The following is a 21,864-nucleotide window of genomic DNA, read 5'->3' as shown; positions in this document are numbered from 1 at the left end:
AGTAGGAGTAGCTATACTTATGTCAGATAAAACAGACTTTAATCAAAAACTGTGAAAACAAAAGAGAAAGATGTCATTATATAATAAAGGAATCAATTATAGAAGAAGATGTAATAATTCTAAAAATATATGCACTCACCACTGGAGCTCCCAGATTTATTAAACAAACATTACTAGACCTAAAAAAGATAGATGCAATACAATAATAGTGGGGGACTTCAACACCTCACTCACAACACTTAGATTATTGAAAAATAGAAAATCAACAAAGAAACAGTGGACTTAAATTCAGCTTTAGAGCAAATGGGCCTAATAGACATACAGAACATTCTATTTAACAACTGCAGAATAAATAATCCTCTCATCAGCACTTGGAGCATTCTCCAAGATAGACCATATGACAGGCCATAAAACAAGTCTCAATAAATTTTTAAAAAGTAAAATCATATTAAGTATACTCTCAGACAACAGTGGAATAAAACTAGAAATGAAGACCAAGGAAAACTCTCAAAACTACACATAAGTGGAAATTATACAATATACCCCTGAACAATATTTGGTCAATAATGAAATTCAGACAAATTTAGAAAAAAAACTTTTGAAATGAATGAAAATTGAGACACAACCTACCAAAACTTATGGAATACAGTAAAAGTAGTATTAAGAGGGAAGTTTATAGTATTAAATGCTTACATTAAAAAAATAGAAAGGTCACAAACTAGCTTCTAGGCTCATCCCAAGGAACTAGAAAACAAGGGCAAACCAAATACACAGCACAAGAAAAGAAATAACAAAAATCAGAGCAGAACTAAATGATACTGAGAACAACAACAAAAACAATACAAACAATCAATGAAATTAAAAGTTGGTACTTTAAAAGATAAACAAAAGAATAGACCACAAGCTAGACTAATCAAGAAAAGGAGAGAGAAGATCCAAATAAACACAATCAGAAATAAAAAAGGAGACATGATAACTGATGCCATGGAAATAGAAAAGATAATCAGAGACTATCATGAATAGCTCTATGCTCACAGGCTAAAAATTCCAGAGGAAATGAATAAATTCCTAGAAACATACAACCTCCCAATATTGAACCAGGAATTCACAGAAATCCTGAACAGATCAATGATGAGTGGTGAGATAGAATCAGTAATAAAACATTTCCTCAAAAATAAAATTCCAGGATCAGATGGATTCAGAGTCAAATTCTTCCAAACCTATGAAGAACTGGTACCAATCCTCATGAAATGGTTCCAAAAAATTGAGGAGGAGGGAATTCTCCATAATTCATTCTAGAAAGCAAGTATTATCCTGATACCAAAGCCAGACAAGGACACAACAATAAAAGAAAACCATGGACCAATATCCCTGTGAACATAGATGCAAAAATTCTCAACAAAATACTAGTAAACCAAATCCAACAGCACATCAAACAGATCAAGTTGGTTTTATTCAAAGTGTGTGAAGATGGTTCAAAATAGGCAAATCAATAAATGCAATTTATTACATAAGCAAAAATAAAAACAAAAACCATATGATCATCTCAAAAGACAGAGAAAAAGCATTTGACAAAATTCAGCATTCCTTCATGATAGAAACCTTCAACAAACTAGGCATAGAAAGAGCATATCTGAAAAAAACAAAGATCATATATGACAAAGGCACAGCCAACATCAAAATGAATTGGGAGTAGCTGGAAGCAATCCCTGTAAAAACTGAAAGACAAGAATGCCCACTTTCACTACTCTGTTCAATATAGTATTAGAAGTCCTAGCCAGAGTATTCAACCAAGAGAAAGAAATAAAAGGCACTCAATCTGGAAAAGAGAAAGTGAAATGATCTCTGTTTACTATTGATATGATCTTATACCTAGAAAACCCTAAAGACTCCTTTAGGAATCCAACTTACAAGGGATGTAAAGGACCTCTTCAAGGAGAACTACAAACCACTGCTTAGTGAAATAAAAGAGGACACAAACAAATGGAAGAACATACCATGCTCATGGATAGGAAGAATCAATATCATGAAAATGGCCATATTGCCCAAGGTAATTTATAGATTCAATGCCATCCCCATCAAGCTACCAATGAGTTTCTTCACAGAATTGGAAAAAACTGCTTTAAAGTTCATATGGAACCAAAAAAGAGCCCGCATCGCCAAGACAATCCTAAGTCAAAAGAACAAAGCTGGAGGCATCATGCTACCTGACTTCAAACTATACTACAAGGCTACAGTAACCAAAACAGCATGGTACTGGTACCAAAACAGAGATATAGACCAATGGAACAGAACAGAGTCTGCAGAAATAATATCACACATCTACAGCCATCTGATCTTTGATAAACCTGAGAAAAACAAGAAATGGGGAAAGGATTCCCTATTCAATAAATGGTGCTGGGAAAATTGGCTAGCCATAAGTAGAAAGCTGAAACTAGATCCTTTCCTTACTCCTTATACAAAAATTAATTCAAGATGGATTAGAGACTTAAATGTGAGACCTAATACCATAAAAACCCTAGAAGAAAACCTAGGTAATACCATTCAGGACATAGGCATGGGTAAGGACTTCATGTCTAAAACACCAAAAGCAATGGCAACAAAAGTCAAAATTGACAAATGGGATCTCATTAAACTAAAGAGCTTCTGCACAGCAAAAGAAACTACCATCAGAGTGAACAGGCAACCTATAGAATGGGAGAAAATTTTTGCAATCTACTAATCTGACAAAGAGCTAATATCCAGAACCTACAAAGAGCTTAAACAAATTTACAAGAAAAAAATAAACAACCCCATCAAAAAGTGGGCAAAGGACATGAACAGACATTTCTCAAAAGAAGACATTCATACAGCCAACAGACACATGAAAAAATGCTCATCATCACTGGCCATCAGAGAAATGCAAAGCAAAACCACAATGAGATACCATCTCACACCAGTTAGAATAGTGATCATTAAAAAGTCAGGAAACAACAGGTGCTGGAGAGGATGTGGAGAAATAGGAACACTTTTACACTGTTGGTGGGACTGTAAACTAGTTCAACCATTATGGAAAACAGTATGGCGATTCCTCAAGGATCTAGAACTAGATGTACCATATGACCCAGCCATCCCATTACTGGGTATATACCCAAAGGATTATAAATCATGCTGCTATAAAGACACATGCACATGTATGTTCATTGCGGCACTATTCATAATAGCAAAGACTTGGAATCAACCCAAATGTCCATCAGTGACAGACTGGATTAAGAAAATGTGGCACATATACACCATGGAATACTATGCAGCCATAAAAAAGGATGAGTTCGTGTCCTTTGTAGGGACATGGATGCAGCTGGAAACCATCATTCTCAGCAAACTATCACAAGAACAGAAAACCAAACACCGCATGTTCTCACTCATAGGTGGGAACTGAACAATGAGATCTCTTGGACTTGGGAAGGGGAATATCACACACCGAGGCCTATTATGGGGAGGGGGGAGGGGGGAGGGGGGAAGGGATTGCACTGGGAGTTATACCTGATGTAAATGACGAGTTGATGGGTGCTGACGAGTTGATGGGTGCAGCACACCAACATGGCACAAGTATACATATGTAACAAATCTGCACATTGTGCACATGTACCCTAGAACTTAAAGTATAAGATAAATAAATAAATGACAAAAAATAAAAAAAAAATGCTTAGATTTGAAAAAGGAATTCAGCAAAATTTCAGGATACAAAATTAATGTGCAAAAATCAATAGCATTTCTATACACCAATAACAAGCTGAGAAACAAATCAAGAATGCAATCCCATTTACAATAGCTGCAAATGAATAAAATGCCTAGGAATCTATTTAACCATGGAGTTGGAACATCTGTACAAAGAAAACTACATTACACTGGTGAAACAAATTGTAGATGACCCAAAGCAATGGGAAAACATTCCACTCTCATGGATTGGAAGAATTAATCTTGTTGAAATGACCATACTGCCCAAAGCAATCTATGGACTCAATGCAATCCATATGAAAATATGCATGCCATTTTTCACAGAATTGGGAAAACCAATCCTAAAATTCACGTGGAACTAAAAGAGAGCCTAAATAGTCAAAACATTTCTGAGCAAAAAGAACAAAGCTGGAAACATCAAATTACCTGACTCCCAAATTATACTACAAGGCTATAGTTACAAAAACAACATGATACTTATATGAAAATCAATACAGATATCAATGGAATAGAGTCAAAAAGTCAGAGATAATGTGACATATCTTTGCTAACAGATCTTTGACAAAGTTGACAAAAGCATAATATGGGGAAAGGACACCCTCTTCAATAAATGCTGCTGGGAAAACTGGATTGTCATGTGCAGAAGAATGAAACTCACCCTATCTCCCACCATATATGGAAATCAACTCAAAATGTATTAAAGACTTAAATGTAAACATGAAACTATAAAAGTACTGGAAGAAAATCTGGAGAAAACACATCTGGACATTGAACTAGGCAAATAATTAATGACTTCAGACCTTCTGAGCTTTTGTACTCTAAAGCACAATTAACAAAACCAAAAAGAGACATTGAGACAATTAAACTAAAAAGCCTGTGCACAATTAAATAATCAACAGAATGAACAGAAAGTCGGCAGAATGTGAGAAATTATTTGCAAACTATAGCAAAGATTTGAAATCAACCTAGGTGTCTACCAATATATGAATGGATAAAGAAAATGTAGCACACAAATACAATGGAATATTAGCCTGCAATTCAAAAAAGAATGTAATCATCTCTTTTGCTGCAACATGGATGTAAGTGGAGGCCATTATCTTAAGTAAAACAACTCAGAGACAGAAAGTCAAATATTGCATACTTTTGCTTATAAACAGAAGCTAAATAGTGTGTACACATGGCCATAAAGTGTGGATTAATAGACATAGAAGACTCAGAAAGGTGGTAAGGTGGGATGTGGGGAGAAGGATGAGAAATTACTTAATGAGTACAATGTACACTATTTGGATGATGGTTATACTAAAATCCCAGAATTTACCACTATGCAATGTGTGCATCTTACTAAACTGTTGTATCCCTTAAAGAGATACAAATAAAATTTAAAAACAAATTGGCAACTTCTTTATGACAAATGGCATCCCAAAGTGAAGACAAGTCACAAATTGGGAGACAATATTTGTAGCCCACATAACCAAAACCAAAACCAAAACAACAACAACAACAACAAAAAACTAGCATTCAGAGTATATAAATCTTTCAAGTCACCAAAAAGCTAAAAGACAAACATTCAAAACTAAAATGAACCCAAAGAGACAATGTAAAGAAAGAGACTCTAAACTGGCTAATAAAAACAAAAAAGAAAAAAATGCCAACTTCACTAGTGATTAGGGAAATATAAAGTATCAAGCTACTCTTATATAGCCATCTGATTGGCCAACAACTAATATATTTAATAACCCTATGTGTGGCAAAGATATGGCACATTGGGGACATTGGTAATTTTCTGGTATAAGTAATACCAAGGACAAATCTTAGAAAATATAGAATGAAAAACTTCAAGAATAATATATATAGTGTGGTAGCACTTCACTGAAATTTTAAAGACATTAAGTCTGAGAGGGAGGAAGTGGGAAGGGATTGAGATGAGCATTTACAAGTTTCTCTAACCTTTTATTTACTAATAAAACCCCTAAAGTAAGAAATCTATAATAAACATTAACACTTTAATTTTCATGATGGGTACATTGGTGCCTCACGTTATTTTCTTCATGCTTAAAACGTTAAAATAGTTTAAAAATTAAAGGTGCACAAATATTTTAATGTAACTATCAAGCATTTTTAATACAATATTAATTGTTAGGATGGACAATACACAGGGTGTATTAGTACAGAGGGGAGACTCTTGACTTAATTTAGTCAGGTCAGAGGCCACGTGGAAACAATAACAACTGAATTGAGTTTTGAATAGTAAGTATGATTGAACCAGGTAAAAAGAGGTGTAAAAAATGATTTAGTCAGAGGGAAGAGGAAATAATGTAAATAGAGTCACAAAGATTCACTATTTGAGGAAGCTCTTCAGTATCTAGGCCATAAAGTTAAAAAATGCAAATCAGCCAGGCGCAGTGGCTCACGCCTGTAATCCCAGCACTTTGGGAGGCTGAGGTGGGCAGATCACAAGGTCAGGGTTCGAGACCAGCCTGACCAACGTGGTGAAACCCCATCTCTACTAAAAATATAAAAATTAGCCGAGCGTGTTGGCAGGCGCCTGTAATCCCAGCTACTCAGGAGGCTGAGGCAGGAGAATTGCTTGAACCTGGGAGGCAGAGGCTGCAAGTGAGCTGAGATCACGCCATTACACTCCAGCCTGGGTGATAGAGTGAGACTCCATCTCAACAACAAAAAAAAAAGGAAGTGCAAATCATGCGTGGTGGGATTGGCAGATGGAATGTAGGAGTTAATAGAGGTCAATTACGGGTACTTTTAATTTGTGTTAGGAACTCTACATTCTACCCCAGTTCAAATGATGTATCTTATGTTGGAGAGTAATGCTGTCATATTAGAAATTATGAAAGAGTGCTGAAGCTATTTTGCAGAGAATGGGTTTGGTAATTGTGGTGGCAATAATGGAGTTGAGACCAATTAGGAGGCTATCAAGTAATCTAGGAAAGAGATATGGGACTAGTTTATGAATGTAACAATGGGAACAGTAAGAAGGAAAAAGACCTGCCATATATTTAGGAGGTAAATTTGGCAGGAGTTGAAGACTGAATGGATATGGAAGTTGAAGAAGAGAATGAATTTTTGCCTTGAAAACCTGAGTAGATCACAGTAACATTAACAGAGAACTGGACAATGGAGGAAAAGCAGGTTGGAGAGAATGATGAATTTGGTTTTCAATACTTTATATTGGGAGTGTTTGTGGAATAAATTGTAGTGATGCCCAACATTAAGTCGGTTATTCTAGTCTGAAGCTCAGGCGAAAGGCCAAAGCTTGACATGAGGTAGTCATTATTCTAAGGAACAAAAACATTGAATTTATTATTATATGGCAGGTTAGAGCTGACTTTAGTGGCTACTCATTACTTATCACAGCATCATTTCTATCTTTTCCAGCACTCACTTAAAACATTTGGATGGGGACCTTATCCTATGTTGGGTCCCTAATGTCATTAAATACACATTATATATTTTTATTATTTATTTATTTATTTATTTTTATTATACTTTAAGTTCTAGGGTACATGTGCATAACGTGCAGGTTTGTTACATATGTATACTTGTGCCATGTTGGTGTGCTGCACCCAACATTATATATTTTTAAAAGAATGTCTCTATATAATTCTTATTTACCTGCCAAACATTTGATGAATGCCTACCATGCGTACTGGGTATCACGCTAGTAGTTCCAAACAGAGAAATAAATAAAATAGCCCCTATTCTCAAGAGTCTCACTATCTAGTCAAATATATAGAAATTAAATTAAAAAGTGAAATAAGTTCAAAACAAATACACATGCAATGTAAAAAAGTATCACGGAGGGAGAAGGAATTCATTCTCCTTACTATACGGTGTCAGGGAAGTTTCCTAGACTAAATGACATCTGAAATATCTGTTCCTTTTTTTTTTTTTTTTTTGAGAGGGAGTTTCACTCTTGTTGCCCGGGCTGGAGTGCAATGACACGATCTTGGCTCACTGCAACCTCCGCCTCCTGGGTTCAGCCTCCTGAGTAGCTGGGATTATAGGCGTGCGCCGCCACACCCGGCTAATTTTTCTTCTTTTTGTATTTTTAGTAGAGACAGTGCTTCTCCATGTTGGTCAGGCTGGTCTCGAACTCCTGACCTCAGGTGATCTGCCTGCCTCGGCCTCCCAAAGTGCTGGGATTACAGGCGTGAGCCACCGCACCAGGCTGAAATGTCTTTTGAAAGGTGAAGAGGACTCTGTCTGGTTGATGGGGTACGACAGTGGGGAGGAAGGGGTATTTTGGGTAGAGAAGATAATATGATTCCTTGTGTCACAAGCAACCAGCTTGATGCATTTGGAAATTACGATCTGGTACTACCTGAGCGTGAAATGGAAGAACGATGACTAGTTGGAGTTGTGGTTAGAGATGGAGATAACATCTGTTTACTCAAATTGTGCAGATATATTTCTGTACACAATAGTTCACTTATCTAAAGGTTTTAATATAAAATAGTATTTTTGAATTATGGAGAGGAAAAATGGTGGATCAGGATTACAGGCAGAAGAACTGGACATGAAAAGTAAAAGCAGGAGGCCACATCAACAATCAAGATCAGATTGAACCTTGACCTTAGAGTGAATTAATTTCATTAAGGGCTCACTCATCTAATTTAAGCACATTTTAGGTAATTTTAACCTAGATTGACTAATATTTGAATGAGTCTGTGTCTCAAAATACTCTAGTATGTCCTGTCCCTAAATACTCATACTGCTTGTATTCTCTCAGGTCTTGCCTCTTTCTCATCAGGGCTATTCCAAATTGTTAACTGTGGTTCTGACACTACACTTATTTTTTTTTGCTATCTACTCTTTCTTCACTTGACAGACTCCCAAAGAATGTATTATGTTCCTTAAGTAACTGTCTAGTTTTCTGTCACAGAACCAGTGACAGCTTTCTTTTTTTTTTTTTCCCTGAGACAGTGTCTTGCTCTGTCGTCCAGGCTGGAGTGCAGTGGCGTGATCTCAGCTCACTGCAACCTCTGCCTCCCAGGTTCAAGCAATTCTCCTGCCTCAGCCTCCTGAGTAGCTGGGATTACAGACATGTGCCACCACATCTGGCTAATTTTTATATTTTTAGTCAAGACGGGATTTCACCAAGTTAGCCAGGCTGGTCTCAAACTCCTGAACTCGTGATCCCCATGCCTGGGCCTCCCAAAGCGCTGGGATTACAGGCATGAGCCACCGAGCCAGGCAGCGACAGCTTTCTTAGGTATGGCTTTCTGAAATGGCTGATGTGATGAAATCTTTTACTGTTTGTGTAAGTTCTAGCAATGGTTGCTATCACTACACTCATCAAGCCTATAGTACTGTACTAGTATTGCAGAGTGGTTCACCATCTTTTGCATGACTTTTTGCATAAATATTTCTAGACTATACAGAATCATAAGCATAACTAAAAGCCCCTAATAGTTGCAAAAACTTCTAAGGATGCTTACAGATACTTCTGAGTTGAAAAAATATAACCTGTGGTTCACTTTCTAAGAGCAAACATTTCTTGATGTAAGAGGGCCACCAGAAACTATTACATGCTCACAAAAATGTCAAATCACTTAGGAATTTCATGTTTATATTGGGTGATAAACTATTTTCAAATCTTCTTCAAAAATAAGGTAGATTTTTCTTTACTTGGACTATCCAGCTAATCCTGCCTGAAAATCAAGGAATGTGATAATTGTCCATATACTATTTCTCAGAAATCATAACAAAAATAAAATTTGAAGTGTGAATGTATATAAATAAGGAGGTAGTAGTGATTGTTTTATTGTACCAAAATACAACTCTATACAAATAGGTAAATCTGTTCTCAAAGTATGGTATCCCTAAGGTCATCTTTCCATGGGTCAAAACTTAGTTGTTCTTCTCTTTACACATCTGCATATGTTACTTTTAGAATTTTCTTCCTGAAAACCCTCTAAGTAGCAAGTCAAGTTGGTGTAGAAAGAGATCTGTATCCCCTGTTTATGTTCTAATTGTCTCTTTCGGATGAAATACTCTCTTTATTCTGATGCTACTGTGTTTCATGGAAATCTTCAGGCAACTACTTGAACTCTTCCTGAAAACCTTCTAAGTGGCAAGTCGAGTTGGTGTAGAAAGAGGTCTATGTCCCCTATTTATGTTCTGATTGTCTCCTTCAGCTGAAATACTGTCTTTATTAAGATGCTACAGTGTTTCATGAAAATCTTCAGGCCACATCTTTTACTTGAACTCTTCCCTAATAATACAGCAGTCTTAATTAATCTTCCATTGTCTAAGAATTTATAATTGTAACATGTGCTTTATAATTAGGTACTTCATTGTATAGTATTTTATAATTTTCACTGATTATTTGAGAGTGTCAGTCTTATCCACAGTGATTCTATTAACTTCTCAATTACTCTCAAAGACTTGAATTGAAGAAAATCACTAGCACTTCACACTGGTAAATTTCAACAAGTTTTCCATGTTTCAGAACAATCATTCATTCATGAATTCATTGAATAAATATTTATTGGGCTCCTAAAATGTGACATACACTGTTTCAGGCAATGGAGATATAGCAGTAAACAAAACAACAACAAAAAATTTAGGCCATGAGTGAATTTTAATTCTAGTAAGGAGATTCCAGACAATAGATAAATAATTTAAATACACACTGGGTCAGTTTTTCATATGAGAAAAAGAAAGAAAGAGTAGAATGTGATTCTATTGAATAATAACAGCAGTATCTTATTTTTAAATAGGGTGGTCTGGGAGGGCTTTGTTGACAGTACTTTTAAGAAAAGGCCTGAAGGTGATAAGCAAATGAGCATTGCAGATATTTGTGGAGGAGAGTTCTGGTCAAACGAACAGAGACAAGGCTACTGAGATATTGTCATGGAGCTCTAAAGGCACCAAATTTCTTAGGAAAGTTATATTTACATGTGACCAAGGTATTTGTCTGGTGGCCTTTCACAAAACAGATCCTTATTTCCTAGGATGTCAAGCCAATCTTACCTAGCTTCTTTGGGTCCTATCTGGTTATCACTTCTTAGGAAAACCTTCCCTAACTACAAAGATTGCACTGCATCCTTCTCTAGGCATGCCCTTCATGTTGAATGCACCTTCACACAAAAGTGCTTATTTAAACATCTACAATTACCTGTTTAATGGGCAACCCACTTGAATGTAAACTTCATGAGGGCAGGATCTGTTTCGTTCATGCCTGCATTCCTGTCTCCTTGGCACTAAATAGAACCAAATAAATTACCAAAGTACTACTTGTGCAGATATGGTGCACACACAGGAAGTTTAACGGACTTCCTTAATGATGAAGGGGTCATATTTTGTATCCTCATTGTACTAGACATAACCCTTTTTGACTGATCCTTGCTAACAAAAGGGAGAGCTGAGTTCATTTGAAAGGAAATGAAGATTTAATGAATGAACAAGGTGCAAGAGACTTTCTGAAGCTCCAAGTCACTCCCATAAATACTCAAGAGAAAATATAATCAACCTGAATATCAACATCAGCATTATCATCAACAAAAGCACCAGATATACAAGTCTGTCCAGGAATATAACAAAAACTACTAAATTCCTATTATTTATTAGGCATTGCTCTAGATGTTTCGGACACATTAGTGACCAAAACAAAGAAAAATTCTTCCTGTTATGAAATGGAGTTTACATTCTCAGTTAGGAGAAAATATACCATAACCATAGGAAATAAGTAAATTACACAATATTTTGAGGATGGTTAGTGCTAGGGGAAAAAAACAGAAACCCAGTAAGGGAAATTAAGAGTATATTTTCAAATAGGGTGAACGGGTAGACCTTGTTTTGCAGGTGATATTTGACACATGTTGAGAAAAAATTTTACTCTGAGAATGACAGAAGTCACCTTTGTGAGGGCAGTAAATTATTATAGAAAAGATTAGATCACATATCTGAATGCAGAGGGAAACAAGGCTTGAATGAGTCAAGCACATTAGTAAGAGGAGGAGAGAGAGGACGTCTGTCTTGGACTTAAAATTTAGGATTTAACTTTACAAGAGCATTAAACTACAGTTGCAACAAAATCAAAGAAAAATAATATTTTAGATTGTTTGCTAAGAGAAGACATTAAAACACATTTTCAGTAAAAACTTCCAGGTATTTTATGATGAGAGAAAAGTCTTACCATTTTTACTGATGTCGAGTTCCTTAAGATTAACTAAACTAGCAATAGTGGTTGGCAGATTTGAAAGGTCATTATCAGGAATACTTAGTTTTCGTAGAGCTTGACAGTTGAACAATTGCTGTAATAGAAAATAATCATTAATTAGATCTCAATTTGATTAAATTCATTCATAAACTCAGTAACAAAATTAAAGTCATGATGTTTATATATGTAGTAGTAAAAGAACCAGTTATAAAAGCCTCATTTTCCTCCATACTCATCTTCTCAATTGCTTCTGAATGGCTTCACATTCTGTTCCCATATTAGCGCTTCTATTTTCTGCTACCCAGATTCTTGCCCCTACTTTTACCATTCACATTCAATTTGCCACTGAATCCCCACTGACTGCTTTTGCTTTTAAGTAACTTCTGGAGTTGTCCCTTCTTTTCTATTCTGACAGCTACCAGGATTACCTCAGTTCTGTTTTTCTGTGACCACATTAGATTTCATGAGGTATTATTTTAATTGAATCACATTAAACAGTTGTTTATCTAATATGCAAAAACTGCAATACACTGGAATACCTGAGCTCACATTTTTTTTGTGCTCCCTCCCCCAACTGTTTCATAAATATTTGGTGCATGAGACATTTAACCTCTGATATTTGGTGAAAAAAATCACTCGTAATTGCTTCATTTCTGCCATCAGTCCAAAGGATGAGGTGGGAAAGAGCCAAGTGTTAAAGTAATAGCTGTGAAATCCAGCATGCTTATATTCACTGGTTGAGGCAGATGCTTCTTTAAAATGTGAATTCTTGAGCTTTACCCAAATAGGTCCTGGAAGGGGGTCAACAATCTGCATTTTTAACAAGCACATCAGTGATCTGGAAGCTTTGACATAGGTGTTTGCAGTATCATATTTTGAGAAACAATAAATTAGATGGTTTAGCTCTGTCTAATTCATCTTGACTCCTGCCAGATATGAACATCTGGGACAGAATTTTTGATTCATTTCTGGAAGAATTATCTTAATGAGATCTTTTCTGTTTGACATTTCTAATTCTGTTTTGCTGAATTTCCACAGATGAAGTCTGGTATCCATGGCTATGAAATTGGCCTACAGTACATTTAACTACCATTTGTTCTTACATGTAATTTGTTATTTATAGGCAAAAACAATGTAGCACATGGTTGTTATGTCTTAACTCGTTAGCCTTTAAAAAATAAATTGGGCTGGTTGTTACTTAATATGAAATAATGCAGTTTCTTACTTTGGGTCATGTTTGGTGCCTTACAAAGATTATTTGTAACACTTCATGTAGTGTAGAATTAATTGTCAATATCTCAGACATAAATGTTGCTATTTCTTTTTATAAAACCCCAAAAAGAGAACTTGGATGCATACTTTGATGGATAGTTTCCACTATTAATTTTCCTTCTAAATAAATAGGAAAACAGATGCCTACACTCTTGGTAAAAGTTAATTTATACTTATTCCAGTCTCTATAATTCTGTTACGACTATTACATCTATATCTGCATGCAGTGTGGTCAGTTATAGATTCGTAGATTTAAAAAAATCAATTGTCTTATGACTGATTTTGGTAAGATTTACTAACAACTCTCTAGTCCGATCACTATTATACAACCATTTCAAGCCATGTTCAGGATAATGATTTTCAAAACACAATTTGTTTGTTTTATAAATTTGTCTCATCATCCCAACTAAATTCTGAAATGAGCTCAAGAATTAATAGTCCCACTATTAATAGTCCCAGTATTCTTTTTCAACTTTAAATGAAGTCACATGAGAAAGAAAAGACACAGAAACTTCTGAACAGCCTGTAACAAAAAGAATCTAAGATCTCCTTGGTGTAGAAGCTGAGAATATGGTATGTGGAATCAGACTGACGTGTGTTCAATCTCCACCCATCTATTTACTAGCTGTGCAATCTTGGGCAAGTTACATAATATCTTTGAACTCATCAGTTTCCTTGCCTCTAAAATGAGAACAATACGTTACCTAACTTGAAGAGTTGCTGAGAGAATTATATGAGTTAATAGATTCATCAGTTCTAAGTCACACATATTTTCACATATTAACAGCTTTGATATTTGGAATGCACCCTGCAGTCAGGAGTAAGTTATGATTTTTAAGGAGTATTTTTTCTTCCTTAATGGTACTATAATATTGATGTGTCTTATAATCAATGGCCTTGAATTTGATGAAATAAGGTACTTGTGAAAATGTAAGACTGTGTTTGTCACGGAGTAAAGCTTGATAACTGTAAGCTATTATTAATATTTATGTACCAGATACAGAGGCACACCTATATAGTAATCTATTTTTTACTTTTCTAGATGATGGAGGCAGGAGTCATGCCTGATCTATCTTGGTATCAACCAGTTTCTTCCTTCTATACACCAAAGTGGCTGGTACAGTGTCCTGTACATAGTATATACTGAGGAAATATTTTTGAAATTCTGCATAGATAATTAAAAGGGAAATAAAGAGAATGCTAAATTCCAGATGAGAGTGGTAGTTCACTGGATTGGGAACTTCAGATAGGTAAATAGTCTCAGTGGAATCCAGGTTGCAAATATAAAACAGTGAACTTCTTAATATAACTATGAAGAATACAAATTGGCAAATAAATTAAAAAGGCATTTTAACAGCTGTTTCAAGATTCAAAAGCTTTGAATAAAATGAGGAATGATTACAAAATACCTGTAATTCTTCAGTACAGTAGAATACGGCAAATATAATTGATAGCTATTATAATTAGAGTAAAACTGTTAGTGGTCATGGTAAACTTCTCAATGATTCTCAAAGACTTGAATTGAATTGAAGGCATGGTTATCCTGTCTTCATTTGCTAATGGTATTTTACATTGCAAAAACAATAAAATTGTTTCAAGTCTTAAAATATTTGTGTACTCAAGTGTTCTTTTTTTCTTGGGCTAAAGGAAGCAATTTAACTCTGAAGAAATTGGTTTGAGAAGAGCATACAATATAAATTACTGACACCAAAGTAAACATTTAGAACTGAAACACAGCAGCTAGATGTCTTCTCTGAGAGTTAACAAAAAGAAAAAAGCCTCAAAAGTTGAAAATAAAAATACATTTGGAGCTAAAAATGTATATTCCAAGATATTTCATTCATTCACTCATTTGTTCATTCATGAAAAACCATTTATTGATACTTGCCACAAGGTAGACACTATGCTAAGTGCAGGGGAAACAACTATACTTGAGCCCAGATTCTTCATATTTTAATATTCAGACATTAATATATTTTCATATTTGGGCACGAATGTACTTTAATATTCAGATGTTTATTTAAGTTTAAATTAATTTAATTGAAATTTATGTTGGGGCAAATATCAGTTGTAATGAAAATGCACAGGTAGGATATCTGTACCAGATTTTATTGTTAATGGTGCTGGAGTTGATTTATGAAAGTATCTTTAGGAAAGGTGTGAAAAAGTGGACCATGAGAGAGCCATCGGAAGTTAGCCAGATGAAGGCTAAAGAGGCAATAATGTCACACTTTTGTTAAAACATCTAAAGATAATCCCAACTCAAAGAATATGTAGCTCAAACTAGTTTCAGATATTTGCTTGATAACATAAGGAGACTTGAATCTTGGAGTGAATGGTATGAGCCTACAACATCTATATGCATCTAAAATATATTTATGGAATATCTATTATATCTATGATTTGTCTTCAACACTAAAGATAAAGGTATGAAAATATATCAACTTCTGTTTCTCAAGTATGGTAAACTAAATATTTAAAGAGTAATCTTTTGGTACAGCAAAACTAAACACCCTCACACTCACCCACTGCTTTATTGTATAAAATGAGCTCTGACTGTAATTTGAGGCAATTATTTGAATTCCAGAATAACAGGAAAAATAACACATAGACTTACATGAGTCTGGATTTAGCTTTTGCTCTGGTGGTGTCTGTTGGTCCCTGATGGGTTAAGCCTGAGTTAAAGATATTGCAAGTGGAAGGATAGAAGACTGCTTGGAGTCTGAACAGAGTGAGAGATTGGCTTAGAGACCACCCCCAGTGAGTGAACTAGGAAAAAATTGGATCTGCAAAGGGATTTAGCAGGGGATACATGTATTTCTCAGCCTCGGCTTTGAGTGAAGTGTGAAAAAGGAAGAAAAGAAGGAAGGGAGGCAGGAAGGAGGAAAAAAGGAAGGAAGGAAGGCAGGAGGGATGGAGGGAGGGGGAAGAAGGAGTAAAGAAAAGAAAAAGAATGAAGAAAGGAAGTGACACAGTTTGGCTGTGTCCTCACCCAAATCTCATCCTGTAGCTCCCATAATTCTCACATGTTGTGGGAGGGACCTGGTGGGAGGTAACTGAATCATGGGGCAAGTCTTTCAAGCCGGCTGCAGAAATTTGCATAAATAATGAGGAGCTGAAAGTTAATCACCAAGGCAATGGGTAAAACGTCTTCAGGGCATGTTGGAGACCTTTGTGGCAGCCTCTCCCATCACAGACCCAGGGCCCTGTGCTGTGTGCAGAAAGGGGCCAACATAGAGGTTGGGCCATGGCTTCAGAGGGTGCAAGCCCCAAGCCTTGGCAGCTTCCACGTGGCGTTGAGCCTGCAAGTACACAAAAGTCCAAAATTGGGGTTTGTGAACCTCTGAGTAGATTTCAGAAGATGTATGGAAGTGCCTGGGTACCCAGGCAGAAGTTTGCTGCAGGGGCGGGGCCCTCATGGAGAATCTCTGTGAGGGCAGTGCAGAAGGGAAATGTGAGGTTGGAGCTCCCACACAGAGTCCCTCCTTGGGTACCCCCTAGTGGAGCTGTGAGAAGAGGGCCACCTTCCCCTAGAACCCAGAATGGTAGATCCACTGACAGCTTGCACATTGTGCCTGGAAAAGCTGCAGACACTCAATGACAGCCCATGAAAGCAGCCAGGAGGGGAGCTGTACCCCGCGAGGCCACAAGTACAGAGCTGCCCCAGGCTGTGGGAGCCCACCTCTCGAATCAGTGTGACCTGGATGTGAGACATGGAGTCAAAGGAGATCATTTTGGAGCTTTAAGATTTTCGACTTGCATGGGGCTTGTGGCCCCTTTGTTTTGGCCCATTTCTTCTATTTGGAATGGCTGTCTTTACCCAATGCCTGTACTCCCATTGTATCTAGGAAGTAACTAACTTGCTTTTGATTTTACAGGCCCATAGGTGGAAGGGACTTGTCTTGTCTCAGATGAGACTTTGTACTGTGGACTTTTGAGTTAATGCTGAAATGAGTTAAGACTTTGAGGGACTGTTGGGGAAGCATGATTGGTTTTGAAATGTGAGTACATAAGATCTGGGAGAGTACAGGGGTAGAATGATACGGTTTGGCTGTGACCCCACCCAAATCTCATCTTGTAGCTCCCATAATTCCCATGCATTGTTAGAGGGACCCAGTGGGAGGTAATTAAATCATAGTCTTTCCTGTGTTGTTTTTGTGATTGAATAAATCTCAAAAGATCTGATGGTTTTAAAAAGGGGAGTTTCCCTGCACAAGCTCTTCTCTTGTCTGCCAGCATGGGAGATGTGCCTTTTACCTTCCACCATAATTGTGAGGACTCCTCAGCCATGTGGAACCATAAGTCCAATAAACTTTTTCTTTTGTAAATTGTCCAGTCTTGTGTATGTCTTTATCAGCAGCATGAAAATAGACTAATACAGGTAGGAAGGGAAAGAAGAAAAAATAAGAGGGATGAAAAAGAAGAAAAAAAGGAAAGGAAGGGAAAGAATGAAGGACAGATAGGAATAGCAAAGGAATGAAGAGAGAGAGGGAAGGAAAGGAAGAAGGAAGAAAAAAATAATAAAAAGAAAGAGAGAGAGAAAAAAGTCCTCTAGGAATTGCCAACCACAAGCCTGACCTCTCTTGTGTTAGAGACTGGAATTCACAGTATCTATGGGGCTTCTTTAAACCCACTTGAGAGTTACAAGTGGTCCTGTGTTAGTATTGCCCCAAGTGCCAGATAGAAGCATACACAAGTCTCCCCTAAGGAACTCAACTTTAAATTTAGGCCTCTGTCTCACAGATAACATTGCAAAAAACATAACATCATTTAACAAAATCACTGAATATATAATAAAATAATTGACTTGAGTGAGATGTTACAGAAAAACAAAGAATCAAGCCTGCAAATGGTGGATATAATAGAATTATGAAACATAAAATGTAAAATAAATGCATTTAATATGTTTAAAGAAATAAAAGTAGGATTTAAAAGACTGCCTAAATGACATGGAGGAGAGGGTAAGAAGGTCTTTTTGGAATTTTGGGAAACCATAGAAAATAAAATGAGTGAGTTAGTGGAGGAATTTCAGAATTGTTGGAAGGCACTCATATTCAGATTGAGCAAGCCCAACAAATTCTAAGCAAGATAAATAAAAAAGGAATCTATATCTAGACTTACATGAAGTTGCAGAGTATCAAAGGTAATAGATCTTAAAGTTTGTCAAGGAAAGATTATTTTCAAAAGCTCAGAAATTAGGGCTGTCTTCTCAACAACAAGTACAGCAGCAATTCATTAGATGCTATCTCTGAAGTATTGAGAGTAAATAATCTTATATTTACAGTTATCTTTTTTAATAAAGGAAAAATAAATTTTTCAGACAAAAATAGACTTTACTATTGAGAGACTACTGAAGCCGCTGTGAAAGAATATTTTTTAGTAAGGAAAAAAATATGACCAAGAAGAGAGGTCAGAGCAGCAAGAAAGAATATTAATTAAAAACAAGAACAAAAAATAAGTGGTTACATCTAAACATTGACTACATAAAACAGTAACAAAATGGATAATTGTTGGATTAAAAAATAAATGTAGAACTAAAGTTCTGAACAACAAAAGCATGTATAGCAAGAGAAAAATACTTGGATTACAAACATTTTCAGATTTTTTCATTGTTTGGGAGGAAGGCAAAGATACTGATTAACTTTAGATCAAAGTTAAATACTCGTGTTAAATTAAAGTGGTATGTTTACATTTTTAGAATAACAAATTAAAAAATAGAATTAAAGTGTATGATTTCTAGTTGATAGAGACAAAATAAATGGAATGAGATAAAGAAGCAGAAAATACTTTAATAAATATAATGAAAAAAAGACTCAGAAGTAGCAACACAGATAAAAATAAAGAATAGAGTGAAATACATTAATACAAATGCATCCATAATTGCCTTCAGTAAATATGGATTAATTTCTCCAATTAAGAAACAGGCTGTCAGAGTGAATTAAAATTAAAAACAAGCAATTTCTATGTTGTTTAACAGTGGTGCACCCAAAACTTGATGTAAAGTTGTAAAACTGTCAAAATTAACTAAAAGAAAGTTTACACAGCAATACCGATAAAGCAAAATACATTACTAGAGAAGAGTGACCACAAAGTGATAATCAGTTCACCAGTAATGTAAAACAATTACAAATTTATCTAGTATAGTAGTATTAATATATTTAAAGGAAAATATGACGGATCTTCAAGGAGATACTATAAAACTGTTATCATAGCAGGATAGTTTAACACATTTTTCAATAATTGACTCAAAAAGAGACAAAAAATACAAAAAGCTATAGAAGAACTAATGGCTACAATTAGTGAGTTTGTTCTACAGGACACACATAGAACACTGAGCTCAACTACTACACAGTATTTTTTTAAAATGCATATAAAAATTTACAATTAATCGTGTGCTAGACATAAAAGAAGTCTCAACAAACACCAAAGAATTCATAACAAAAAGACCATATTCTTGATCAATAATGCAATTAAGTTAGAAATTTGTAACTAAAAAATAACTTTAAAAACATTTATATTGTGTTCTATATTTACAAGATAAAATTTAATAATTCATGCACCAAAAAATAAATGATAATGGAGATTACAAAACAATTAAATAATAAAATGTTACATAACAGAAATGCCACAACATAGCTAGAATAATAGGTGGTAAATGTGTAGCCTTAAATGCTTACATTAGAGAAGACAAAAGGCTGAAAATGAGTGAGTTAAGCATGCAGCTTAGGAAAATGTACAGCAAAAGGCAACAGAATAAACCCAAAGGACGTAGAAGGGAGACAGTAGTTGAGAAAGGAGCCCTTCACAACAATCTATGGAACAAGGAGGACACAGGAACTGAAGCAAGCAGCAAACTGTGAGCATCTCAAGGAGAGGAACCATGTCTTTTGTGAGTCATTGTATTTCTTTTATTATTGTTTGTGTCTTTTAAAATGTCTTATTGTGAAATACACATACCCAAGAACATATGTAATATGTGTTTTTTTTAATTATAACTACGACCCATATTTCTCAATCCAGTTGAAGAAAGTTCACCTATGCTTCTCTCTATCATATCCCTTTGTCTTTTACCCACCACCACTGAGAGGCAACCAATTTCTTGAATTTTATTTTACGAATTCCCTTGCTTCTATTTTTTTTACAGCAGGTTTTACAACAGGTTTAATAATCCTAAATTTTTACAACAGGTTTAATAATCCTAAAATTATATATTGTTTGGATTTGTGTGTTTATCTTTATATAGATGGAGTAATACTGTATGTTTTCACCTGTAACTTTCCTTTTTCATTTGATATTATGTTATTAATAGTATTCAATGTTGATGTAGAAAATGTATTCATTCACTTTCACTGCTTTATGTTTCATATAACACAACTTTCTTATACGTTCTATTGTTCATGGCTTTTGGGTTCTTTCTAATTTTTTCTAACATGAACAATGCTGCTAAAAATATTCTAATATACATCTGCTAGTGCACATACACAAAAGTTGGATAATAAAATTATTTATTTTTCTTCTAAATGTTTTAATGCTTTGATTTGAACTATCTGAAATTTATTTTTGAGAATAATGTGAAGTAAGGATTTATTCTTTTCCCCCTTATAGATGACCATTTATGCATCTTTTTTTTTTTTCTTTTTTGAGGTAAGAGTCTAGCTCTGTCGCTAGACAGAATGTAAAAGGCTGTAAGGGTCTGATGAGAATGATGTGAAGTAAGGATTTATTCTTTTCCCCCTTATAGATGACCATTTCCAGCATCTTTTTTTTTTTTTTTTTTTCTTTTTTGAGGTGGGAGTCTAGCTCTGTCGCCCAGGCTGGGGTGCAGTGACATGATCTTGACTCACTGCAACCTCCTCCTCCCGGGTTCTAGCAATTCTCTAGCCTCAGCCTCCTGGGTAGCTGGGATTACTGGTGCTCACCACCGCACCTGGCTAATTTTTTGTATTTTTAGTAGAGACAGGGTTTCGCCATGTTGCTGTTCTTGAACTCTTGACCTCAGGTGATCCGCCTGCCTCAGCCTCCCAAAGTGCTGGGATTACAGTTGTGAGCCACTGCGCCCGTCCTCCAGCATCATTTTTTAAAAACTTCATTATTTCTCCACTGGTTTGCAAGACAACCTTTTTGAATATCTGATTTCCACTTCAAGTGTCGGTTAGTTTCTGGACTTTCTAGCCTACTGGTCTATTTGTCTATCCCTCTCTCACTCTAGCTGGGTCACCAGAATTCTATGGCTTCGATGTGTGCGTTTCTTAAAAAATGGGAAAGAAATATGAGAGAATGCCTGGAGAAGGAAGAAACATTTCAACCATGTTTAGAGAGAGGGGTGGTTTTCTGAGTGGACGGTGGGGATGGGGAGGTAGGGAAGATTGGAAAGTGCAGAGAAGCCCAAGAGGCTGTACATGAAAGAAAGGCTCAGAAGCATATTCAGAATGGCAACAATAACAAAAAGCAAGTGGCTGTATTCTAAGCTGTCTGGAGAGGAAAGAAAAATGAGAGTTTTAGTCAGAATGTAAAAGGCTGTAAGGGTCTGAGCTTTATCCTGTAGGAAGTGTTTGGACGGTCATTGTTCACAATTTTGAGTTAACCTTTTAGTTGCTATCTCCAGAAAAATGTTTATGAGAACACGCATATGCGCATGTGCACGCATCCACTCACACAAATACATACATTTGCAACCAATTTCAGGGAACTTG

General features: G+C 35.8%; 1 protein-coding gene across 11 annotated transcripts in view; it reads right to left on the bottom strand.

Moving 5' to 3' along the window:
• Positions 1-21,864, bottom strand: part of LRRC7 (leucine rich repeat containing 7) — a 553,086-nt gene that overhangs the window by 311,935 nt on the left and 219,287 nt on the right. For all 11 annotated transcript variants that reach the window (XM_017962453.3, XM_031669738.1, XM_031669736.1 and 8 more), the window contains one exon: positions 11,876-11,993. In XM_017962453.3, coding sequence (XP_017817942.1) covers positions 11,876-11,993 — 118 coding nt within the window. The remainder of the gene's footprint in view (positions 1-11,875; positions 11,994-21,864) is intronic.

This window comes from Papio anubis, chromosome 1 (assembly GCF_008728515.1).
Source record: "Papio anubis isolate 15944 chromosome 1, Panubis1.0, whole genome shotgun sequence".
NCBI classification, from domain to species: domain Eukaryota; kingdom Metazoa; phylum Chordata; class Mammalia; order Primates; family Cercopithecidae; genus Papio; species Papio anubis.
The sequence above is the reverse complement of the archived record's forward strand: the minus strand, read 5'-3'. Positions and strand labels throughout refer to the sequence as shown.